Here is a 27,764-nt window from a genome sequence, read left to right on the forward strand (position 1 = left end):
TCCTTCATCCTCACAATTGTAAAACGTCAACCTGTTTTGCCCTCTAGATTTATAATCACGATTTTTACCGTGATATTTATTTTAATCATGTGTGCCACGACCATCAATTATAACCACCACTTTTATTATCACCGTCGTTATCATCTCCATCTTCATGGGAATGATGGCGAGATGTTAACTCTAGATTTGAAGTTTTCGTGACTGCAAGGGTCCATACGCTTTGGTTTTTTCGGTAAAGTCACGTAGGTAAAATATAAAATTAAAATAAATTAAATCACGACGTTTCGGAGGCAACAGGTGGCACCGTCACAGCAAAATTATTGTATCAAGTGATACAGTAATTTATTTTTATTTTATTTTTTACCTACGTGACTTTACCGAAAGAACCAAAGAGTAGAGATGTTAACTCCCTCGCCTGTTATACATGAGGTCGTGGGTTCGATCCCGAGCCTGATGCCTGTATATTTGGAGTTTGCGTGTCTCTCTCTCTCTCTTTGTGCCCGCGTGGACTTTTCTCCCCGGTTGTGGACCTTACCCGGTCAAATAAAGATAGTTTATAGTTTCGTTTTATGTTTATCATCAACCATGTTTATTAGAGTCATCATAAATCATCATGTTTGTCATCGTCTTGTTCGTCATCGTGTTACTTCGTTGAGCTATCATTTGTGGCCAGGTCGCTTTTGAAAAATATACTAATACTGTAGCTCAGTGGGCTTTGGGGCCGTCCATAAATGACGTCACGCGATTTTGGACGATTTTTGACCCCCCCCCCCCCTTCGTCACACGACGTCACAAAAAGTCAGACCCCCTCCCCTCAAATATGACGTCACAAAGCTCTGCCCCCCCCATAAGAAATAAAACATGCTTCAAATCGCTTTAAACTATTGTCATTGTAGTGCGTATTTAATGATGTTGTAGGAGAAAACATTTATTAAAAAGTATATTTAATTAATTGTCGAAATTAATTTAAAGTTGTGCATTTTGATGTGACGTCACATTTCTCACCCCCCCCCCCTCGTTACAAATGTCTGACCCCCCCCCCCCTAGGTGCGTGACGTCATTTATGGACGGCCCCTTTGCCTGGTCAAATAAAAAAAATGTTGTGATTTGCTTACCATTTATATATAGTGCTTTGCACTCCTATCGTTTTTTTATTGTTTGTTGTTGTAATTTTCTAAAACGCCCCTCATGGATATCTGCGCAAATAAAGAAAAGAGCTTCACAGCTTTTCGGATTTCTCCCGTACAAATCGAGATTCCGATTCTGATTGTGTCAACAAATCACTTGGTCGATTCTACTACAAAGCTCGCCGCCTCCCCACCCCACACACAAAGGAATACATAGAATCGATAAACGACAGGAATCGGTTTAAAATGAAATCGTTGCAAATAATCGAATCGAATGGTGGGCAGGCTACGTCATTCAATTCCGGGTGGCGGCGCGTTCGAGTCGGAGTTTTGGCGGGAAGTCGCCAGGGTAACGCGGACTTTAACATTAATTCGCTAATTATAAAGATAATAAACTAAATACACAACGCGCTATTAGTGGGGCGGCGGAACTGACTTTCTAAAGTGTGAATAGTTTAATGTTTATATTCTTGGTTCTTTCGGTAAAGTCACGTAGAAGGGAAATAATTAAAAAAATTGGTTTATATTTTTATTATTTATTATTTCCCTTCTTCGTTACTTTACCGAAAGAACCAAGAATATGAATCCGTGCAGTCACGAAAGCTTTAAATAAAAAAAAAGTTTAATGTTTATTGTTGAGTTGAGTTGCTTAAACGCCTGTTGTGTGTTCGCGTGAGCGGGAAGCAACTCTTTACGGCGTTAATAACACCTCACCGCGCGAGTTTTCTATAAATGAACTATAACTTATCAAGTATAATTCATACCTGTCAACCCATAGGGTTTACCCACTATTCTTGTACGGGGAAATTAAGATTTCAGGTCCATACGGTGCACAACCGTTTCAATACGATGTTGTGTGATTGTGAGTTTGTAGGATGAACATTGGGATTAATGAGGTGTGAATTTGCCAGGTAGGGCACTGAACAGGACCCCGCGGGTGGGCTGGTAGGAACGAATAACCAAAGAATATAAACATAATGTATTATTACACTTGTTTAGCCAGGAAAGCCTCACTGAGTCTAAAGGTTTTTGTAGGGTCCTGCCAAGTGTTTGCAGTAGGGGGCGATGTTGCTACACCGAATCGGACGATACTAAGGGAGAGTTTGAGGCCTAGTTCTAGGCTTTAGGCCTAGCTGTAGGCTTTAGGCCGCTGTGAGTTAATTTTTAAATGTTTTAATTATTTATGTAAAAGCTTTAAATGTAAATGTTTCTATTAAAAAACATCAGGGAATGTAACATTGTTAAACATCAACTTCTTTTCACACACGCGGGGGTACGATACGAAGGGAGAGTTTGAGGCCTAGTTCTAGGTTTTAGGCCTAGCTGTAGGCGTTAAGCCGCTCTGAGTTAATTTTTAATTTAAATGTTTTCATTAAAAGCTATCTCAGGGAATTATAAGGGAATGTTACACTTGTTTAGCCAGGAAAGCGTCACTGAGTCTAAAGTTTTTTCATTAAAAAGCTATCTCAGGGAATTATAAGGGAATGTTACACTTGTTTAGCCAGGAAAGCCTCACAGAGTCTAAAGGTTTTTGTAGGGTCCTGCCAAGTGTTTGCAGTAGGGGGCGATGTTGCTACACGGACGGACGGACGATATAATCTATTGTAGGCTGGTTCACTTCGTTCCTACCAGTATAATGAGGTTGACATCTATGTAGATTTGACAGAGGGATTAACAAACACTCTTAGAGGAAGCCACAACCCAAACACATTGTAGATGTCAGCACGCTGCGTATCCCTCGTCTGTCCAACGTGAAGATTCATTTTGGGGAAGAAAAAAACTTTAAATTCAATGTCCATCCTGACACATTTAGAATCCGAATCAGAAAGGGTTTTTCGCCATGAAAGTTCGCACAGACAAGGAATTTACTTTGGCCGGAAGGTGCATACATTCAACATTTAGGAATCTTAAATAAGTGGTTTACAAGTCTAACTATACTAAAGGTACAAGTCTTAACTAATACTAAGGAGCTAAAGTATGTTGAAGCATATGGGAGTGATGTGACTATAAAGTTTCATAATGACCTTAACACTTTGCCTGCGTTCTCACTGACGAAGGTTCCAACTCTGTTCAGTCAAACTGGGACACGCGCACACAGCTTCGGTATCTACAAGTTAAGAACTTTACTTAAAAGCTTTCGTGACTGCAGGAATACATATTCGTAAAGCCACGTAAATAGAAAATGAATAAAAAATACAAATAAAATCACGACGTTTCGATCGCAACACAAGCAATCGTCTTCAGGTGAGAGGATACGTCATCGGATGTCACCTGAAGATGATTGCTTGTGTTGCGATCGAAACGTCGTGATATTTTAATGTATTTTTTTGATTATTTTTCTATCTACGTGGCTTTACGGAAAGACCCATAGAATAAGTTAAGAACTGCTTGTTTGGGTCACGTCTTTAAGGGCCCACCACTCGTGCTCCAATAAATGTCGATTGAAAACTAATTTATTTAGAACTGCTTTTTGTGTTTAGTTTGTTGTCCTTCCCACGCGCCTCCGAGTAGCAGGGTTCGATACGTACGGTGCGAAAGAAGTTCGACATACACTGAGCTGCAGAGCGGAGGAAGTGTTACTGCTGCATTTTGAGAAAGAGAGACAGGGATAACGAAAGACAATGAAACAGAGAGATGAGATACAGAGACGGAGAAAAAGATAGACAGCAATACAGAGACATTTGCCAGTTTATTGAAATGCCATATAAAAATGCTATTCAGTTTAAAACTCAGGTTCGCAAAGTATCCAAGGTATTTTGCTATTTGGTTGAATAGTGAAAAGTACTATATAACAGTTTGGTGCATGCATTTTTTTACACGCTTTTGTTTAACTCACTCTGTTGTCGTTGTTGTATCCTCAAATCTTGTAACTCAATTTGAACCCACTTCCCAATGTGGTATCGACTGCAAACTTGATATACTTATGTCATACTGATGACAATGCTATATTCTATCATTTTTTAAATATATTTTTAAACAATCTTTTTTATGTTTTGTTTCGGCTTGGGTCTAATTGTCCACGGTCAACTAACATTGGCTGTAATTGGCCACGGTCCCTTACGTTATGGCAAGCTTCAGGGCCACTTCCTGAAGTCGTGGAGTTCTTCCATTACTAGTACATTTCATAAAAGCGTGTTTTTTAAAAAGCTTTTTCTAAATATTACTTATTTTGATTGCAGGATGCACACTGGACTCTGGAGGCATTGAATGAACAGCGCACAAGTCACCTTGGAAAATGAACCCGGAGACTGCGGCGGAAAGCAAGAGAAAAAAGCACACAGCCAGCTTCTCAGGTGCTTGCATTTCTTGCGGTGGTGCTGAGGCGCTCGCATGTGTGTTCACACCAAGATCACCAGCATGGTAAAGTCTGTCACAGTACAGGAGTCCCTCGGTTGACTACTGTTCATCGTAGTAACTTTTAATCGAATATAGGAATTACATGTTAAAAGCATTTAACCGTTCGAAGACGATTAGAAGTTGACCTTTTGGACCCTAAAAACATAGCTTATAACGTTTAAACACTTAATAAATACACGTAAGAACATGTAAAATAATGCGTTATTTTAAGGCGAATTGCTTTCCTACCCTTTTCCTTATGCGAATTAACTTGAGGGGCCATTCCACTCACTATGAATTCACTGAGTCTGCACAAGAGAAACAGACGGCTTCCACTGCCAAAACAGAAAACGTAATCTTGCTTTGAAGCTTTCGTGACTGCAGGAATGCGTACTCTTTGGTTCTTTCGGTAAAGTCACGTAAAATTATTTTATTCCGGTAAAGTCACGTGACTTTACCGAAAGAAAACATAATGTAAACAAAGCCAGTCGAGGTCTAAACGCTCATAAATGGGCGTCGCTGATTGGCTGAGGGCGTGACTCAGCCCCGCTTACGAGCCCTCGGATTGGCCAAAATTGGCCCCCCCGCGTGCATATAACGTGAACCTACCGTTAGTCAAAATGTTAATGTTCGTCGGAACCATGGGGTCCTATGGGAGGCGAAACGTTAACCGAAAAACCGTTAACCGATGTTAACCGAGAGACTACTGTGTGTTTGACGAGGTTTAAAACTTGCTGATACATACACATTATTATTCTGCATCTCTATTCAACTATGGGATTCCTCCCATTGTCTGTTTCCCTAAGTTCTTATAACCTTGTTCTCGTAAAAAAGCACACGTAAACTGTTATCTGTAACACTTTCAGCTGTACTGTTTGTTACTGGCTGCTTGGGGTTTTCAGGCCTTTAGGACTGTGCTCAGAAGTCATGATTTTAAAAACTGCACGTTAAGTTTAAAATACATCATTCCTAGCTGCAATGCAATGGACAAAACTGGCTCGGAAATGTTTTCTGCACAATTTCTGTGAAATATTAAAGACGGGAAAAAAAGTTGTTTTGCTTGTCTCCCAGAAGCATAAACGGACATCAAACTCTGACCTAGTCCGACACTCAAAACAACGTTGAAAAAAGTCCACTGTATGCTTTCGACATTGCTCAATAGTTGCACATGACTCGTCCACGTGCACTTGTGTACACAACGCAGTCAGTTTTTTTTTTAAACATTCAACATGGGAACATCATAGGGTGTAAATAGTTCTTATCTCTGTCGCCAGCCCTGGGGCAGTGAAGCAAATTGTACATTTCAGTGGGCGAATCATTTTCAGCGGCGGAACAAGAACGGCTGGCTTTGCCACAAACTATTACTAATTTTTTCAACCGATGAGGGGATATTTTGCTACATTAACCCTTGAAGCGCTCGACATTCGTAAGTTGAGTGCTAAAACCACAGTGCCTCCTGGCTGAAGTAGACATAAAGTCAAGTTCAAGTTTGCTTTGTTTCACCAGGTGACCTCGGTTACTACAATGATGCAAGGAGAAAAAAAAATACAGCAAATATAATTCTGTGCAAAAAGCAACCACGGTACAGAAGGAATCGAACACATTGCAGACACATAGATAAACCAATCTGAAATACCGAAGCATTGTCAAGAGTCTTGTAAACTGTCATAAAGAGGAAATGTGTAAGAGGAGGATTATATTTTACGGTCCCTAATTTTTGTTAAATTAATAGCTTTCTCTTAGTGACTTGTCAAACTCTCTGACCACAACACAAATTGAACGTTGTCCAATACACACAAAGGATGTGTGCAGACATGCAAAGTGCTGACAGTGGCCAGAATAAGTAATATTTAAAAATACTTTTTTAAAAACACGCTTTAATGAAATGTACCCTACTCGTAATGGCAGAACTCCACGACTCCAGGAAGTGGCCCCGAAGCTTGCCATAACGTAAGGGGCCGTGGTGATTTACAGCCAACGTCAGTTGAGCGTGGACAATTAGACCCAAGCCGAAACATAACATATAAAAATGAATGTTTAAAAAAAAAAGTTTAATTTTTTTATAGAATATAATATTGTCATTAGTGTGACATACGTATACCAAGTTTGCAGTCAATACCACATTGGGAAGTGGGTTAAAATTGAGTTACAATATTTGAGGATACGACAACAACAACAACGACAATAACAGACAGTGAGTTAAATAAAAGCGTGTAAAAATATACGCTTCTGCTGTGTTGTTTAAGAGTTAGCAGACAACTTATTGCTGAGAAAATATCGTGTCTGTCTGCCCGCTGGATGCTTCATTTGTTGGTGTGAAAACTAAAAAAAACCCTAAACCAATTGTTACGCAACTTGCCGCACAGCATACCAATGCGTTTTGTTTGAGACAGATTAGAATCGAAATACTTCAATGTAAAACAATGTTTTAAATAAATTAATGTTTGGATTTCTTTTGTTTTTCAGATGTTAACACAGAAATTGAACAACTGTATGAAGCAATCCCTTTGCTCAGAAGCTTCAACATTATTAGAAAAATTGGAGAAGGTTGGTGCATCTTTCTGCTAAAAAATATTTATAGAAAACAAAAATAATCATCATATTCAGTGCGTTGAATGTTTTATGAAATAATATATATATTTTAAATGGCATTCTAGTTAACTGTTAAATAGCTAAAATAAACCGTTTGAAAGCATTGAATAACCTTGGTTTCTAGTATTGAATGTCTTTTGAAATACTCATACAATTCAGTAACATTCTGTCAATCCAGCCTCCTATTATCAACTCTCCCTAATATTCCATCCCCCAAATTAATCGGTGGGTTTTCCTATTATCTGAGTGATTATATTACTTGCAGATGAGAGAAGTAACTTTTAAGTGGCAGAAAATGAATCATGATATACGTGCTTGAAAGGCGCTGATTGTGCACACAGCTTCTCGTTAGTGGTCTTCATAGTCTTGGTGGTGGTCATGGTGGTCTCAGTGTTGGTCCCTATAGTGGTCCCAGCGGTTCTGGGTTTACAAGCTGTGTTCCCAGTAGTCCTGGTGAGCCCTCTCGTAGTCCCGATTTTCGAGTGCTCCCAATGTTCCCAGTTTTCTTTGTATTCCTAATTGGCCGAAGTTAGTGACAATCAAAGGAATGGCACTGCACCCGTAGTCGCCCTGTGATACGTGCATCAAAAAAATCACTCGAGACACCGGTGTATGGCAGCAAGAGCAGCTTATATGAATTCTGTCGCAAGAGGTCACACGTTGGCACAACAGACCTTCGCTGACCCTGCGTGATGAACGAATGAAGTGACAATCACGATGCTCGACCGTCAGCGACGCTTTACATCCTCTCGGGAGTCAGCATCACACACCTGGATGTTTGTGGAAAATTAATCAGATTGTTGGGCGTTTACCCCTGCTTCTCCACCTCTCATGTCAGTGTGGCTAAGAGGCGTTTCACTTTCTATAATTTTCTTTGATCGCAGGCACATTCAGTAGTGTCTACATGGCCAAAGGGAAGGTGCCAAGATCTGGTGAAGAAGAAATTCTGGCTGTTAAATACCTCATTCCCACCAGCCATCCACTCCGCATCGCCGCTGAGGTTCAGTGTCTCATGGAAGCAGGGTACGAGCATCTTTCTCGATTCAAGTAATACAATTCAACATAGCTGAGACGTTCCAGTGCTTATTAATGTGAGTGCAGTTTAAAAGTGACTTGGAATAGTTCGTAGAATTTTCATTGCATTTTAGTATTTGCACGATCATATTAATTTATTGTTTACCAGATTTTGATAAATTTCGATTTAAAGCTTTCGTGACTGCAGGGATTCATATTCTTGGTTCGTTTGGTAAAGTCACGTAAAAGGTAAATAATAAAATAAATGAAATGAAACAATAACATTTTCAAGACGTTTTGATTAGAACACAATCATCATCAGGTGTGAAAACAACAGCCACTTTTTTCAAAATTTCTTGCTGTGGTTTTCACACCTGATGATGATTGCTTGTGTTGCAATTGAAAGGTGAGAATTGTATTGTTTTATTTTTATTATTTTATTATTTCCCTTCTACGTGACTTTTACCGAAAGAACCAAGAATAAGATTTTGATAACATTGCAAAAAACACGTGCTGTCGTAGTGGAATGTGGGTAATAAATAAATGATAAAAAAAAGTAGCCAAGGGTTTGTTTTACCACCAGTCAAGTAACATCTATAACCATCAGCCAGTGAGATTTCTGGGGAGTCATTCTAGCAGTGTTGCTTTAAACCGCGAAACTCTGCGCCAAACAAACTTCCCCATCCCCGAGCACCAAATTGTATTGTATATGTGACGTGACGTGTTACGTATGTGCCAGATGATACCCTGGACACCTTTGCAAGTAAGATGTTTCGTCGAAAGGGATTTTCAAGGATTAATACTTTCATAAATCTATGTCTGTATGTTAAACTTCTTTCGACATCGTACGTAGCCAACTGTGCTAATTAGAGGTGCGGGGGAAGGACAACAAACTAAACACAAAAAGCAGTATTTAGTTTGTCTATCTTCCTTCGCACTTCTGATTAGCACGGTTGGCTACGTACGGTGCGACAGAAGTTCAACATGCATACACATTAGATGAGGTCAAATTTATAATAGTGCTGAGTGACTGAAGGAGCTGACATCACACCCATCATTGTAAGAAAGCAGGGCCTTGCGAGAGACGTATGAGTCAGGCCCACCTCGTGACTGGGAATGGAGGTAATAAAGTGAGCATTTTATCTTTAAAAAAATCTTCCTTTGTTATTGAGTAACGGATCTGGTCGTCTGCATTATCATAAAACAAAACTGCCAATATGCAATTTTCACTGGTGGAAATGTCATTCCCATGGCATGATCAATCTGCCGACTCTTATTTTTCACAAAGTAGTACGGATTTTTTTAACCGACCGACGGATCTGCGGTAATGGTGACGGTGACACGAGGCAGTAAATATATACGAAATGATATTTTTCATGACGCTTACCTTTTTTTTTGCAGAGGTGTTGACAATGTGATGGAAGTGCTGCAGTGTCTCAGAAACAAGGACCATGTGGTGATCATAATGCCCTACCTGGAACACGAGGTGTTCTCGGTAAGTTAAACCTGTTTGTTGCTCATGTTCGGCTTCAGAGATGTTGTTCAAATGTCATGTTTCTTGCTTACTGCCGCGTTGTTTGGCCCTGAACAGGACCGTTGGCGTGGCTTGTGTTGTTGCTCTGAAGACCGGGAGATCGGTGATTGATGTTCAGATGCCGCGTCAATGGCATTAGTCGTGATTTCTCGCTTAACAGAGTGTGCGCAAAGACTGCCATCTTCCACTGCCATTATTGTCATCGTTTCCATTTTCAGTGTTTACCACAATTTTACTACTTGCTACCAGAGGTCGCAAACGGGTTTTGATTCCTTACCCGTACCCGATACCCGGCCGGGTACGGGTAGCCGGGTATCGGGTAGGGTACGGATATCGGGTACCCGATTGCGACCTCTGGGATGGAGCCATGTTGCAGTCGCGGGTGGGTTTATTCTAGGAACTTGAATTGTGAGAAGAGACAAGACGTTGGGAAATGAGTGACAAACGGTTATTCACCAGTGACTCACGGCCTTCTCACTCATTGGTTGGGGTGAGTCACGTGCGGCTACCCGTACCTGTACCCGGCCGCACCAGGGTCGCAAACGGGTACCTGATGAAATAAATTGTAAAAATAATTTCTCCCCTCCTATGCAGCGCTCCTTCTTTCTTCTCCCTGCTGCTCATCTTGAGCCGTGCCCTCTTCGTTCACTCTTGGAGACTTCCGTCCCGGCATCCTTTCCCTCAACGAAGTGGCGGATTATCATCATCAGTTTGATAAGGAGAATACCAAAAGTGCCACTCGTACTGTCATCCCTGGAGGAATGATCGTCAAAATTGACCTCAGTCAGGGTTGAGATTGAATCGCCCGCTACTGATCCACGACCTGGCCAGATCTCAATGGGTGTTCTTAATTGTTTATTGCCCAAGTTTTCTCACTACTCTCCTTTGTTAACGTCCCTCTCCCATTTCCACAGGAGGTCGTTTCTGTGATGGATGTGATGGAGGTGCGGGAGTACATGAGAAACCTCCTGGTCTCACTGGTGCGCATACACAAGCTTGGCATTATTCATCGCGATGTCAAGCCCAGCAACTTCCTGTACTGCAGAAAACAACAACGGTATGTGGCCAAATTTCACTTCTTTCAGGTGTAAAAAGGCACAGCAAAATAACTGTAGCTATGAGGGAGGCTTGTGTTGCCTCCGAAACGTCGTGATTTAATTTAGTTGTTTCATTTATTTTATTTTATTAATTGCTTTACCTACGTGACTTTACCGAAAAAAACAAAGAGTATGAATCCTTACAGTCACGAAAGCTTCAAATCTAGAACATTTGTTTTCACTTTCCTCTGTCTTGTGCCAATATGCTCAAGTCATGCAACATCTTTCTTCTGGCACCAATCTCTAATGTCGTCATCAAGCCATTCTCTGTTGGGTCTTACTCTCTTTCCAGTTCCTACCATTTTTCCCGAAGAACACACTTTTAATTTTGGTGTTGTTGTCCATTCTACATATGTGTTCAACTTAGTGCCAGGTTTCCTTCTCGTCACTACCTGCATCAGGCCTTCTTCTATGTGCAATCTTTTTCTTACTTCTATATTGGTCACTCTTTGTGTCCGACTTAGGTGCAGTATCGTTCTGTAGAAATACATTTCGAGTGGCAATATCTCATCTCTGTCAGTCTGAATGAAGAGTCGAAGCTAGTCAAAAAAACTTAAGACCGTTAAAAAGTATACAGAGCTAGCCTACTTCAGCTTGTTGTTTGATCATTGGTATGATTGTTTGGCTACCTTAGGTATGCGCTAGTCGACTTTGGACTGGCGCAAGGAACGCCGGATACTTGCATCCCGTTGCTGCGGAGGCTGCAGGAGACCGTTGGTCTGAGCGGAAGCATTTACCAGAAGAGGGCCGGCGCACGGCTCGCTAAAGCCAACAACATCAACATCACCACCACCACCACCATGCAGAAGCAGGGCAAGAGTGCTCAGCTGATGAAGTCATCGGTGAACTACAACGAGGAGGTTAGCATAACTACGCGTAGATGGGAGGTTCCGACCGTCAACTCCAGCTGAGAGGTTTACTTTCAACGAGTGCCCAAGTTTATTTACAGCCATGTGACAACAGTCCATTGGGAAAAGTGAGCCATTTGCCGACGGGGAGAGGTAAGTATTAAGGGAAGATGCAGGAGTACATTCATTTCAGGGAAGCCTTTTCGTCTCTGTCTCAATGTTGCACTTGCATACCTGTCAACCCCTTATCAGTGCTGCCTACCTTATCACAGACAAATTCAGACCTTATTGGTCACTCCATGCCCTTATAAATATCAATGTTCATTCTACAAAGTCCCATCACAAGGGAGAAACACAAAAAAAATGATTTTCTTACTCAGTTTTCCTGTACAAGAATATCGGGTAAACCGTATGGGTTGACAGGTACTGCACTTGTGTCACAGAGCACAGCAAATCAAAACATGTACTATCTATAGTAGCCACGGGACATACCCTACCCCACGCATGTTGTTAGACACACGTTATAAACATAGAAATATCCTCCCTGTAGCTTCTTTATATACTGTAGGGATAAATACAACGAGCGGGTATTCATTAAGGCCCGCACAGCACACCTTGGGAGGTTTGTGGGGCCACCACCATGCATGGTTTTCCTTGGTCTTCAAAGTGATGATGTTTACACAATGCACCAGGTACTCATTTAAGCCTGGGCCAACCTATGGGAGACCCACAATTGGTATGGCGACCACGAACCACTGGTGTTATCTATGGCTGAGACTTGAATGCATAATATATAGGCTTTTGTAACGTGGTGCACTGACTACTGTTCCATTGTTAAATGTGGTTTTCATGAACAACAGCAACATTACAATGAAAAACTATTAATTACCATACATCAACATGAACGTGTATTGTCTGAATCCCCAGTTTTAAAGTAATTGATGCCACATTTTTGGGGCTTGCAAGTACTGCAATCTTGCAAGAGTTCATTTTTCAATACAGGTGTTGTGTAGTAAGAACGACGCGTAAGCGAGTTGTATAGGGGCTAACGCCGAACTGTTTATTAGGGGCTCACGCCTAACTCATGGGAAAGGGTTAACACAACTTGGTACTAACTAATCTCCCCAAGGGAAGGGTACTGGGAGTTCCCTACACCCTACCAGGCTATCGGGCTCTTCCCTCAGCACTGGCCGAGGGTTCAGCCAACTCAGCCAGCCGGGTAAAGTAGCCCTCTAGCCTGGCGCTAATTCCCCTTTTACCCGGGGTCCCTACTCCCCTACCACTCGCTCCCCTGGCTCCCGACGAAGACCCCGTCTACGTCACCGGTCCCCCCTCAAATACCCCGAGGGGACATGACGTCACTCCTCCTGAGGCGAGTGTGACATCCCGTCATCACTCTACTCCTCAACACAGGCGATAATAAGGTGTCTGTTGAGGTGGCTGGGTGGGTCGGAGGTCAGGGCACCGAGTTAGCCCCTCTGAGATCCTGGAATTGTATTTGGGCGTTTGTGATTAAACCAATGGATTTTTCATCTCATGACATGATGCCAAAAGCACAATTGCTTTGCTTTGGCGCTATGGTATTGAACCACAATACCTTGCTGATCTCGACAAGGAGCATAAACCATCATGTGAACTCCGGTCATTCCTGCAGCAGCGTTTGGCTAGGCATTGAACAAAGACGGTCACTGCATCGCGCGTTTTCAGATGCACTTTTGCGGCCATCTGGAATGCTTTTGCTTCCTATATTAGGAAGCCACTGGAGCTATACACTTGTAAATCTAGATTGAGAAGTCATTTCTTTAGAAATGCTTTTTGTGTTTAGTTTGTTGTCCTTTCCCCCGCACCTCCGATTAGCACGGTTGGCTACGTACGGTGCGAAAGAAGTTCAACATACATACCTACATGGTCTGGATAGAAAAAGGTTGCAATCTTTATTAACAATGAGCCACATTAATTTGTCTGATAGGTGAATAATTGCTTTCATATTTTTTTGCATGCTTGTTTAGTGCAAAGCAAGTAAGTTAACGAATGGCGCTCCACACGTAGCTGCGATGACGGCCAAAAGGCTGTGGCTCTCCCCATTGCCATGCCTCGATTTGCGTTGCAAGAAAAGACTTGCTCCTGTTTCGGGTATGATCAGGTCTGCAAGCTCTGCTTGGCCAGGTATGCTCTTCGATTATTGTGCGTGTGTGTGTGCTGTGGAGTTTCCAGAATGGTACCCATATTCCAGTCTCTGGCTGCCTAGTACAGCAGTCTATTATATTATCTTAATCTTAAGTTATTTCAGTCCCCGGTGAGAATCAATAATTTGTCCAAAATAATTTTCGTCATTTGTATTGACACGTAGATAGAAAAAAATAATACAAATATCACGACGTTTCGATCGCAACACAGGCAATCGTCATCAGGTGAAAAAATAGCTAGAGAGCTGCTGAGGCAAGATGTTATAAAGTTTTGAGATGGGTGTAGCCCAAGGGTCATAAGCAAAGTGGGTGGGGAGAGTGAAGAAATTTGCATATAAATGTAAGATCGGAATGCTGAGCTACCTCCACTACGACGAAGCTGTCGGAGGTGGCCATTGTATTGTGAGAGATTAGCATGTCAATGTAAGATCGTAGATCCACCACCACATCAAGGAAAACGAGCAACGGTTAATGTAACACCAGAGAATCGAAAATAACTACCAAACATCACAGCCAGTTATGCCTTAACCTGGTTAATAACGTCCTTCCAATGATTGCTCAATTTCGTTCATGAAGCCATCCAGATATATAAACACGGACACAATTTCAACCGAGAAGATGGGAACAAACTGAGCAATCATTGGAAGGAGGTTCTTAACTAGGTTAAGTCATAACTGGCTGTGATGTTTAGTAGTTATTTCGACTCTCTGGTGTTACATTAACTGGTTAAATGTCTTTAAATTAACAGGTTAAATGTCTCACTAACACAGCCACCGTTCATCTTCTTGGTTCTTTCGGTAAAGTCACGTAGAATGGAAATAATAAAATAATTAAAATAAAACATTAAATAATAAACTAATTCTCGCGACGTTTCAGACCTGTTCTTCAGCTGAGGACGGCTGCTTGCGTTGTGGCCGAAACGTCGTGAGAATTGTTTTATTATGTTTTATTTTTATTATTTTATTATTTCCACTCTACGTGACTTTACCGAAAGAACCAAGAAGATGAATCCCTGCAGTCACGAAAGCTTTAAATCGAAACAGCCACCGTTGCTCGTTTTCCTTGATGTGGCAGTGGATCTACGATCTTACATTGACATGCTAATCTCTCACAATACAATGGCCACCTCCGACAGCTTCGTCGTAGTGGAGGTAGCTCAGCACTCCGATCTTACATTTATATGCAAATTTCTTCGCTCTCCCCACCCACTTTGCTTATGACCCTTGGGCTACACCCATCTCAAAACTTTATAACATCTTGCCTCAGCAGCTCTCTCGCTATTTTTTCACCTGATGACGATTGCTTGTGTTGCGATCGAAACGTCGTGATATTTGTATTATTTTTTCTATCTACGTGGCTTTACCGAAAGACCCAAAGAATATGAATTCCTGCAGTCACGAAAGCTTTAAGTCAAGATTTAGTCCGTACTATGTTTTATCACTGCGCCGTGTTACAATTAAACGAGGGAAATTAGTAAAAAGGCGTTAAGGTTTACTTGAAGTCAGATGAGAGCCCATTTCAGAATTCAAACGCAGGATTCATGTGTTGACAGGAAGCACCCTTCTGGAAGAAAATAGTGGCGATTTAGATTTTTTTTCCAGACATATCGGTGGGAAATAACACTCGTCCTTTTTGATTTATCAATATTAATTGAATCGATAAAAAACCCATTGTTTATATTCTTTAACCAAGGTTATTCACAGCAACAGAATATATTTTCTGAAATGTTACATTGTAGAAACGGAGGCAGAGATTAATGGAGAAAACTACAACCATCTAATATTTTCGATTTAAAGCTTTCGTGACTGCAGGGATTCATCTTTTTGGTTCTTTCGGTAAAGTCACGTAGAAGGGAAATAATAAAAATAAAACAAAATACAATTCTCACGACATTTCGGCCACAACGCAAGCAGCCGTCCTCATTGTATTTTATTATGTTTTTTTATTATTTTATTATTTTCCTTCTACGTGACTTTACCGAAAGAACCAAGAAGATGCATCTAATATTTGTCATTTTTACTTCCCGTGGGGAATGGACTGCAAAGGGGGAACTGAGGTTTTCTTTGACATTTCGAAGAACGTAACAAGGCCGTTAAGTTGGGCTCGGGATAAATATGAGCAAAACAATGGTCATGCACAACAGGATCGACAAACAATTGGAGATACCTATCATAGGGTTTGTCAACGTAAGCCACTGCCATTCTATGGCTAGTTCTAAGTGCACGGTGATAAAGTATACAAATTAATGTGAATCACTGGGAAAATGTTGAATGACTTAATGTTGTTATTTTTGGCTGGGAGCTTCCACGGTGGCGAGATGTTAACTACCTCGCCTGGTATGGAGGAGGTCGTGGGTTCGATCCCGACCTTGACGTCTGCTGTATATTTGGAGTTTTCATGTTCTCCCCGTGGTCACGTTTATTTTTCTCTGGGTCATCCGGTTTTTCCCTCCGCATTTAGAATCAACGTGCGTTTCGAGTATTTGGATGTAATACATTTCCACGTGATAAGCTGCTTCAGTGGGCTATGATTATTGGCCAGGTAGCTTCTGAAAAAGAGCCATATAGCTCATTTGCCCTTACATGGTAAAATACAAATAATTTAGTTAGTTTTATGTTCAACCTATGTATGGTCCATCTTCGTTCTAGTGATGCCTCTTTCATTAGATGTTGAACGTGCTAATTTTAACCCACTCAAAAATGTTCGGTTATTGCGAGCCACCCTGATAGGATGTATGTTTTGTTTTCAGAATCCCACAGCCATCTCCGCGGGCTGGTACGCCTGGGTTCCGAGCCCCAGAGGTTCTACTAAAGTGGCCCTATCAAACCACAGGTGCCACATATTTGACCATAGCATCAATCGGTTAATGCTCGGTATTTATTGCAGGTGATGCGTGAATTATATTTTTGACTACTGTTCTGCCACATAAGAGAAATTCAACAAAGGTGTAAAAGTTATGATTCTTAGCTCTCAATTTTCGAGGGTTCCAAAACAAATGTTGGTTTTCATTTGTTTTCTCTCTGTAAATGTGCCAAATGTCACCTTTCCAGCCCTTGTAGAACAATTTTATTTTTCTTATGACCTTTGGATATCAGATGCCAGCAGCAATAGCTCATACTGCCCTCCAGTGGCGGTATCCCAGCATAACTCGCATCTGTATAAAATATTATTGAGCATGTAAACTGTTGATATGCAAATACAAGATCACACTATATACACGTTCTTCCAGTATTCAAAACTGTTACAATGTCAAGTTAATGTTAACCTGCACATGGTTATTTGTCAGAATAACATGTACATACCATACGTTTGTTTATTCAACAGGACCAAACAATGGTTCCACATATTGCCGCATTATTGTTCATTATCTGTGGCAAATATAAAATTGCACTATTGTATGTGCTATTGGAGTGTCTCCATATTATCAACAACGTAAGAATATTACCAGCACTTATAACGGCTATGTCAATATCTAAGCTTTGGTCAAATTATTTTTGATTCTGTGCTCATATTCACGGCGGTGTTCGCCGCCGCCTTTATTCTGCTATCACTTGGCTGGGGCCACGCTACTGCCACTTGATATTTGAAGTGGCTCCCCCGATAGTCGTCGTACTTTATATGCAATGTCAAGCCAAGGGTAAACCCCTCGGGACTGATACCGAGCAAGAGTTGCTTTTTTTCTCCTCCCCAGTGTGTTTGTGACCTTAAACACTGTCGTGTGTGAGATCGCAGCCATTGACATTTGGTCGACGGGCATTATATTCCTCTGCCTCCTGAGTGGCCGCTACCCCTTCTTCAAGACCAGCGACGACCTCACTGCGCTGGCTCAAATCATCGCGTTGCGTGGAAGCGCAGAGGTGGCTGCTGCTGCTAAAGCTTGCGGTTAGTAATACAAACTATTGACATTTTTTTATTTTTATCAGGTCAGGCCACACTGAGCTATATAGCTCTTTTTTTAGAAGCGACCTACGCCACGCAAATGATAGCTCAACGAAGTGGCTTTATCACGTGGAAATGTACAGCAGGCAATTACTCTAAACGCATGTTGATTACTAAATGTGTGAGGGAGAAACTGGAGGACCCGGAGAAAAATCCACGTGATCATGGGAAGAACATGCAAACTCCAAATATGCAGGTGTCAGGGTTGGGATTGAACTCACGACCTCCTGTATATACCAGGCGAGAGAATTAACATCTGACCACCGCGGCAAGATATTTAAGCACAATATCCCATTTCTGCCTGAGGTTCAACTCCTTTTATTTTATTTCTCCATGTACTTCAAATTGTGTCCATCGTTTCGAGTCTCATCCACAATTCTCATGTCTCATTCCACCTCATCCTTTCATCTTACCCTCAGTCTCCCTCTACTCCTTCTGCCCTGCACCAGCATCGCCATAGCCCTTATTTATGGGAAATGAGCAATCATTAGGTATGGCACGACTATAGGAATGCGGAATTTCCAACAGGATAAGTGCCCATGTTGAAGACATGAACACTTATCTTGCCACAGATATTTATTTTTCTCCTCGAGATGGACAAACGGATTGTTGGGTGGGTAACTTGTGTGCTGCAGGCAGCCTTGTTGCCCATTAAAAAAAAAGGTCACAATAAATATTGCTAGTGGATGTTTCTTTAAATGCACATTTTATAAATGTCTTATTGAAATAAGCAGCACATGATGACTTGACACTGCATTTGCAAATATTTGGGTTGGTTTATGTACTTCTTTGCTCCCGTGTCTGTATTCCCTGCCTTCACAAACCCGCGCTGAAAAGTGTGGATGTGTGATTCACATAACATCCGTCATGCTGGATTGACAAATGGGGCATGTACATATGGTAACCCACGCACATATGGTAACCCACGCATTATACAAAAAATAAATGTGTGAGAAAAAATAGGTTTGAACCTTTCTGGCGATAAAACAGGAGGTGTTAAGATGTTCAAACACCAAATAGAAACCTTTTGCAAGGAATCAAGTCTGCATTAACCACACGCTACTTGTGGTGAACATGCAAACAAGCATGTTCTTATAATATATGGGCATTGTCTTTGAAACTGATTGGCCTACACCAGAGACAGCCTTCTTTAGGGCCTAGTCTCACCATTGTCAGACCAGAGAACGCCGAAAGGCGAACAATAATATGGCACTCGGGTATTTTTGAATTTATGAACGCTTAACATCAATCAAACAAGCAACCGAACAATTAAAAAAATCAGAAGCTGCTGATTTTTTTAATTTTTTCAACTGAATTTTTTATGAAATGTACACAATCCTATTGGAGCTTATCTTCATGTGTGTTTACTTTACAACCATTGTTCACATATAAGTATCTCAGAAAGAACAGACCCTACAACATATAGCGACGACGCAGTGCCTGATCCACAAATATTAAGGAGACATTACAGCGATGATACGCTCCGGTGCTCCTGACGCGGTTGTCTGGCTTGACCCACCTGCATGTGACATTACAGTTGTTGCTCTGCATCAGCCGTACGACAAAAAGAAGATGATATAGTTGATTATCGATGAGTCGGTCGCATCAAGATGCAAATGTTACTCGCTGTTCAGTGACCAGTCCACCCTTATGTACCTATGCACACACAAGTGTTCCAGGATGCAGGAGCAATTGCATGAAGCAATTACACATTCCATTACATAAATAATTGTAACTGTAGAAATGTTTATTGCGTTGGATGTTAAGTTTCCACAGCCTTGAGCAATGTTTATATTCCAACTTTATTCGGGTATGACGGACCACAGAGGCGAGCGACGAAATGAGGAGTGGTATTGTAACAAGATTGTTACGAGCGAGTGCACGTCTATTACACACAGATTGTGATCGCTTGGTGGTTTGTTTCGCAGCCGTGAATTGGATAGCAGCAATGTGTAGTGCCTTCAGGTACATTTTCCACAAAACCTCATGTCAGCAGTCGGGGATGAGCATCTGAAGCGTTTGTCAGTTTTCAGGAGGAAGGGGACAATGTTTTTTTTTGTTTTATACAGTCACGTGCATAATTCTGGAGGATGAAAAGTTACATTTCAAAAATGTGTTTTTAATGTAATGCATAAAACACTTTGCAAGAAATGTAAGGTCATTTGTGTTGTTGAAAAAAATGAGTGCTTAAGGCAGCAGGAACATCCGTGCTATATTTATTATAGGGGTTGAGAACAATGGACTTTAACAATCAACGAGGAGTAACATCATCCGGCCTCTTGATCGTAGGTGCATATGGAAGATGCGAAGACTTTGATGGCATGACGATTTAAGTAGCATGGTCATTTTGAAAACAAAGTGGCAGAAAGGCATTTGTAGGCTTAAATCAGGAAGAGTAGATTGTGATTCATTGGGGTCCTTGTGCCGAAATGGACGATGGAAGATTATCTCAACAGGCATTGTCATGGGCACCCAGAGACCTGGGACGTAGGGGCAGGTGGTCGGATATCGTAAGGGTAGTCCAGAGGAGATGGAAATTTCTAAATGTGGCAGAGGGAATGAAGCAATGGCAATTATTGGTCTCATGATAACTTGATTGTGATTTTATTCTGAAATCTTGAGTAATTACATTTAAATTACGTGCAACATTATTTCGATACCCTTCCCTGTGATAAGGTCAATTATTCCACCATACTGTCTTGCACACGAGACAGCATGTGATGTTAATCTAATGGGGAAAATTACCGTGCATTTTTGTTTTATATATATGAATGATTCTATGTATCAGTTTCAAATGTAAGAGACTGTTGTCTGATATATTATAACATTCACAAATATTTATTTATTACAGGAAAGATGATGATCTGTAGTCGTCACTGCAGAAGTACTGATTTAAAAGAGCTTTGTGAATGCCTGAGAGGTGACGCCTCTGTAAAAGGTATGTACATTAGCCTAGAATTGCACGTTATACGAATTACACACGTACCTTTCACATCTCTGAAACGAGTGAAAATTCCAGTTATCTCGAGTAATAATTTCATTTTTTTTAAAGCAGTGGTGTGACACTTTTTTTTAAATTGGTGGCCCTCAATGTTGTGGAAATTCCACATTCTGATGGCAAGCACTGTTGTCAAAACGTGGTCCGATTTTTTAAAAGTCTTTTTCAGAAGCGACCGAGCCACAAATGATAGCCCAATCAAGTGGCTTATCATGTTGACATTTATAGTAGCCAAATACTCTAAACGCATGTTGATTCTATATGTCGATGGAAAAACTGGAGTAGCCGGAGAAAAATCCAGGTGACCACGGGAATAACACGCAAACTACAAATATACAGCAGGTGTCAGGGTCAGGATCGAACTCATGACTTCCTGTATACCAGGCAAGGTAGTTAACATCTTGCCACCGTTGGGCCCCAATTTTTGACACTGGGGAGACAATGGGATGAGTTGATGACACGATGAAAGTGCAGCAAAAGCACTTGTGTGCAGTGCGGGAACGGCGCGGCAATACTCCTTGAAGCAAACCTGACGAAACGTGAATCAGCATGCTCGTTAGACTGGCATTGGTTGACATTGACCCAGATAAAGCACATTCTACTCCGGTCAAACGTCTCTTAGTCTCAAGATCTTTACAGCAGGAACATGCAATTGCTATGTTCAGCCGCTTTGTTATTAGTTTTATGTTGGAAAATATTGAGGACGCAGACAAAACCTGTGTACGTTCGGGGGGGGGGGGGGGGGAGGCGGGGTAACACTAAAATCTTGATATATAACAGCAATCCAGAATGTATTTTCCTACAAACTACAGGCCAGTAAAATAACCTCCATGACCCACACCACACAGCTTGGGAAGGCCTCTAATCCTGCAAGGCAATGACAAAAAGCGCTGTACACACATCTACAGGCCACTTCGTAAGCCAGAAGGTTGATTGTTCCTTACGCATGACTAACTCTGTCTGATCCATCCAAGTCGCGTCTAAAGAGCTGCATTAAGGTCCCCACCATGCCCCGCACGGCAACGGACATCATTGCAAATCCCCCCCAGGCTGTGGAGATAATAGGATTTGTGTGTATGATGATTACTAGCAGTGTAAAGGATTCACGCCACCCTCCCCTCCCTCCCTCCCTCCCTCCCTCCTTTTTTTAAAATTTATTTTTTTATAACGATCAGACGAGAAAGATGCTCGGTCTTTCGGCACTTTACTTCGTTCATCATGTCGTTTTTTTTGTATTTTTTTGTTTGCTTATGGGCTCCCTTTTTTAATCAAAGATATAACGCGGGTTTCCCGTGTAACATTAGTCCCATTGTGTGTTACTGCGTTCATAGACACCAACAAGAAAACAAATCGCCCTCAAAAACCCATCACCAGATCCCCTGCTGCTGCGCTACCAGCACCATAGCGGCGAAGGCACCTGCCTGACCTCCCTCCCCTCCCCTCCCCTCTTCTCCCTCCCCTCCCCTCCCCTCCCTCCCTCCCCTCCCTCCTTCCCTCCCCTCCCTCCCCTCACTCCCTTTGATCCAATGAAATATCGCGTTTCACAGTTGCTATTCATTTCGCAGTATTGATTCTTGTTTTTCAATGGCAGTCAATGGTATCGCCTCTTCTAGCTTGAATGGGTCATACAAACCCATTTACATGCAGCGTTTAAGTAGTGCAAAGCATCAATTATGACACGTGAAATTGTATTCACGTTGTGAGATTAACAATTAATATATTATTCGATATATCTGTTCGCATATATAATGGTTGCATGTTTTTATGATTGGTAGTGATTCTGCAGTTGAAATGCATCACTTGATTTGCAATTATAATTTCCACTTGTGATAATATAACTGACGACAAACCACATTCTGGTTACCCGCACTTCCGATTAGCAGGGTAGGGCACATATTCTTGGGTTTTTTCGGTAAAGTCACGTAGGTAAAAAATGTAAATAAAAATTAATTAAAGTAAAATAAAAATAAAATAAAAATCACGACGTTTCGGAGGCAACACAAGCTTTTTTTTTTTTTACTTGATACAGCTATCGTGCTGTGACGGTTCCACCTGAAGACGGAAGCTTGTGTTGCCTCCGAAACGTCGTGATTTTTATTTTATTTTTATTTGACTTTTATTAATTTTAATTAAATTTTTTCACCTACGTGACTTTACCGAAAAAACCCAAGAATATGAATCCTTGCAGTCACAAAAGCTTCAAATCTAGGGTAGGGCACGTACGGTGCCAAAGAAGTTCAACGTGTACATACAATGGCAGTAATGTTGGTTGGTAGTGCATTACCAGTTGCACTTTTTTGTAATCATAAATGTTAGAAAGTGTAGGTCACACACTTGCTGCTCCCGTGTGCATGTCGGTGGTTGTTGCCATAGCCACCGAAGGAGAGTTTTTTTTCTATTATACCATTGCTGCTTGTGGTATTCTTGCAACGAAGCTAAAAAAAGGTTATCTTCTTGGTTCTTTCGGTAAAGTCACGTAGAAGGGAAAGAATAAAATAATAAAAATAAAACATAATAAAATAATAAAAATAAAACATAATTATAATGTTTTATTTTTATTATTTCCCTTCTACGTGACTTTACCGAAAGAACCAAAAAGATGAATCCCTGCAGCCACGAAAGCTTTAAATCGAAATTTAAAAAAAGGTGTTTGGGTCCCAAAATGTGTGTTAGCGCCAGCAGGAGTTAAAAGTGGTGGAAGAGTCTGAACGACTAAACTTCGCCGATTATTTCGACTGTGTGTGCGCGCGCGCGTGTTTTGTCACTTTTGTCTTTGTTGTTTTGTCTAGCTGTGCCTGATGCAGACCAAGCAAAGACCCCTGCGGAAAAACGAAGAAAAACAGACGCCCACGTGGAAACTTCTCCCACTGCTGGGACTGACGGCACAGACGGCGGCATTGACGCCAGTCGATGTCCCGCTCGTCGCACGCCGCCTTCCGACGCAAGAGACGCGTCTTCGGGTCGAGGTGGGCCAGAAGCTGCCCCCGGGAGGGATTGGCGCTGCAACGATGTCTTGGCGTTTGATCTGCTCTACAAACTCTTAGACCCGAACCCACACACGCGGATAAACGCTGTGGATGCCCTACGCCATCAGTTCTTTGTTCGGTAACAAAAGTCAACGGCGTCCTCACACTTAAGTTGTTCTGACCTCACCTCCCTTGGTGGTCCCGAGTTCGTGGTTAATAACACTGGTCAACACACTTTTTCTGGCATAAGGTATTCCAACGGTTTTAAGGTAATTTTGGAGTGCTGAATCAAAATCTGGCATCAATTTTTGTCTATCACATCAGGTTTTTGAGATATCAAATATTGCATTTTCAATAACAACTGCAGAAGAAAAGTATTAAATAAATGTGTATATCTACATAAAATGATATTATAAACACTTTCCTAAAAATACAGCACCATATTTTAACACTAAAGCAGTCACTGACTCGCAACAACTTGCAATCATAAGTGACAGAGTTAATTTCGGGTAAAATCAATGAAAATGGGGTATGCCGATAGCATAAAATGAGATGTGATAGAGCAAATCAGATTTGGAATCAGCACCCTGAAATTAGTCTAAATCAGCTGCAAAAGTCCAGGCCAGAAAAAATGTTTTTTTTTTTTGACCAGTGTAATTGGAAGTTCCGAGGCCGATTTTTTTTGTCATGGTCATTTTTTTCCCCGTAAGATCATTCCTGCTGGTTTCCTGCAAAGTGTTTCATATATTTTTTAAACAACCCCTCAGATATAATGGACTTTGTTAACCCCTGATATGCATTTGAATTCATGACCTTGCAAATGGGATATTTTGCCATGCTGAAATGTCACTCATGTTTATTTTTTATGATATGCACATCATCTCTGTTTACTGTTTCGGATATTAATGCCGATAGCTTGTAAACAATTTACATTGGTTTATTAAAAAAATGTGTTCAGTTAAACATAGATTTTTCCACGAATCAAATACATTTTGCTTCTATGCAAGGCTACAAGGAAAATACTACGCACAATTCATGTCCATATTTGTGACCAAAATGTAGCCATTCTCTCTCCAGTGCTGCAGCATTAACTAGAAGATAAAAACACTGCAATTACAAAAAAATGTGTCGTCCTCCCCTACGTCTTCTGCGTAAATGTCCAAACTTTCCTCTTCCACCGTGCGGTACAACCCACAAAACATCGGGAGAGCTGTACAGCTAAACGAGAACATTCCTCCGCATTCGTACAAAAGATGCAAAATTACGTGCTGCCGTATCCTGCAGGCACGTTGAACCTTGGCCTTAAAATGCTGTGACGTGAAATCGGGCTTCGGAAAAGCTGGTGGTGCTAATTTTCACAATTACACGAAATATATTGCGCACATTTTCTGGATATTAGTGTTACGATTATACCGGCTCTACCCGACTTGTCCTTGGTTGCAGGCTGCAGTCGACCGCTGGGGAATCGCGTCCCACGATTGTCTTTGCCACAAATTCATTCTGCAGACTCAAGAGGTTATAAGCGCCATTATAGTCTGTCATTGGTGCGTTAAATATCGCCAGATCTTGGAAGCTCAGCAGTGTTGAGCCTGGATAGTGCTTCCGATTGGTGAACCACGGTGCATCGAATAGGTTATTCATAAGCGGCTACAAGGGGCTGTGATGTGTGCTTGACACCAGAGGGCAGTACAGCAAAAGCCACTGTGCTGTACATTTGTTCTGATATCTGTTGTTTAGCCACGACGATACTGCCCATGCCTGAGTGTTTGTTTTTATCTGTTTAGCCTGAATTGTTATATACATTGAATAGACTGGCCCTCACCACAGGATAAGGACATTTCCACCACTGACTCGGCACAAGAATGAGCATCGCACAGTGTTAGATTCAGCAGGAAGATATGTTGCCCTTTAAAAGCCTTGTGCCTGGGGATTTACACGGTGAAATACTCTCGATTATAGTAATCCACAAGTGTCCTTTTTTTTTCCACCTTGTTTACAAAGCATCCGTTCTCTCTTTACCGGGGAAAAATATTTTTTCCGTACTTTTCCCCAACGCACTTTACCACGGCACAGTCAACACAAAGACCTACAATTTGAGTGCGGTGTGGGTAAGTGTTATCCAGACGTTAGTTACAACACTTGGAATGTCCCTTAAAAATGATGGAATAATATTTAATGTGTATCGTGGTTTCCACGAGCCAGGCCACCCATCTTAAACACACACTCAGCCTGGGACATTGCTTGCACGCATTCCACACCCACACGCGCCTTCTGTTGTACCCACTATTGTACAGTTGTGCAAGAGGAAATGCCTAGGCATTAAAAAAAATGCCCTCTACTGAATGTATAATATAGCCGAGTGCAATGGTCACATGGCCATACCACCCTCTTAATTCTGTGAGCTCGGGACGTAGCGATACAGTACTCATTCCACATGCGGACTGACAGCGTGCACCCACTAGATGTTGTACATTTTGTTCAGGAAATGCTTCAACGTAAGTTTTATAAGGAATGCATATTGCAAAGTATTTTTTTAACGTTTTTCACACATGCATTTGAATTGTAATGTTTTCGTGTACACTGGTGCGCGTGGTGTCCATTTCCAAAAAGTCTGTTGCACTTAAGCTGTACAAACGACTGTGTTTTAGCTGGGGGGGGGGGGGGAGGTCATAGTATCGCAACAGCTCCACCTTGGGTTTCCAATTGCTGGTTTCCAATTTCAGGTACCACAGGAAAGTGGTTTCATCCACGACTGGACGTGGGAGATGGTGTTTAAGGCACCGGTCCTAGGGTAGATGGGTTCTCTTCAGATGCCACATGCATTTTACACATTGGAAAGCCCAGGGTGAGGTTTGCCATTTTTAAATCCTTTATATTAAGTTCGCTTGCTTGCTTAGGACCGTGCAAATCTTTCGCTCGTTTTTTAACCCACTTCCCGTGATCCATTCGAGCTGACATTTTCCACACAGACTCGTTGTGCGTGACAATTAATTTTCGTGAATTTTTTTTCCCAAAATTTTACACTGTTTAGGGAAAACAAATTAAATATTTAATTACCAATTGCTTAATACTGGCAGACAATCATCTGACCCATAGATTGCAGCCATCTCAAGCCAGAGGACGAGAGAACTCTAGCCGCCACGCATATAAAGGATTTAGAGTGAAAAACTTTGTTTTTACGGGTTTACTTGTTCAAAATCTGAGCTGCCTGGCGTGTAGGGGCGCGGTGGTGGCGAGATGTTAACTACCTCGCCTGGTATGCAGGAGGTCGTGGGTTCAATCTTGACCCTGACGCCCCCTGCATATTTAGCGTTTGCATGTCTCTCCCCGTGGTCGTGTGGTATTTTCTCCTGGTCCTCCGGGTTTTCCCTCCACATTTACAATCAACATGCGTTTCGAGTACTTAGCTACTATACATTTTCACATGATGAGCCACTTGTTTGGGCTATCATTTGTGGCTAGGTCGCTTCAGAAAAATAGCTGTATAGCTCAGTTGGCTTTACCGGGTAAAATAAAGAGTATGTAATCATATCATCTGTTGTACAGGGATCACCAAATATTGTCCTGTTTATGTGTTAAATGTTCCAATTTTAAGTGCATTGCATTGCTTTCTGTATGCCTATTTTCTTGTTTACTGTGCGTTACATGCGTGTGCATTACTTGAATGAATAAAGTCGAAGGTGATTAGGACTTTATTTTGTATCCGACATCTCTCAAACTGCTTGGCCGGTTATCATCGGATCATTTGAGAGGTCCAAATTTAATCAGAAATTGGACCTCCGATGTTCTGATGCTTGTGACTTGTGAACCGCAACTCTCATACATCATCACTCTTATCCATCATCACTCTTATCTGCAAGGCCGCACATCGTCCAAGGGATGCAGTCTACGTTTGATTCTTCCTGTTTTCATCCGCGGATATCTGGGGATTCACAGATAGGCTCGGTGATGGATGAGAAACGTAATGGTCAATGTAATGTGGTTGTATTGAAGTTATTGCTCTGTGGGATGCAGCTTCTGTGCTTACAAATGGCTTTTTTTGGTCAATATTCAAACCATGTGATGGCATTACGGTTTTAAATTTGAAAGAGTACTCCTTGAATTGCGTGCCTTGGAAGATTTCTCGA

At 41.5% G+C, this 27,764-nt stretch overlaps 1 protein-coding gene across 1 annotated transcript; it reads left to right on the forward strand.

The window, feature by feature from the left end:
* Positions 1 to 1,397: 1,397 nt before the first annotated feature.
* Positions 1,398 to 27,764, forward strand: CDC7 (cell division cycle 7). Its single transcript, XM_061551339.1, is given in 13 exon segments — positions 1,398 to 1,476; positions 4,307 to 4,420; positions 6,930 to 7,010; positions 7,940 to 8,078; positions 9,471 to 9,564; positions 10,518 to 10,660; positions 11,335 to 11,560; positions 13,558 to 13,609; positions 13,612 to 13,714; positions 16,484 to 16,566; positions 17,467 to 17,616; positions 20,525 to 20,611; positions 23,461 to 27,764. Coding segments are annotated over 12 exon segments (1,536 nt in total). The 5' UTR covers positions 1,398 to 1,476; positions 4,307 to 4,362; the 3' UTR covers positions 23,781 to 27,764.

The sequence above is a fragment of the Lethenteron reissneri genome, chromosome 2 (assembly GCF_015708825.2).
Source record: "Lethenteron reissneri isolate LAM-NWPU_2019-01 chromosome 2, ASM1570882v1, whole genome shotgun sequence".
Taxonomy (NCBI): domain Eukaryota; kingdom Metazoa; phylum Chordata; class Hyperoartia; order Petromyzontiformes; family Petromyzontidae; genus Lethenteron; species Lethenteron reissneri.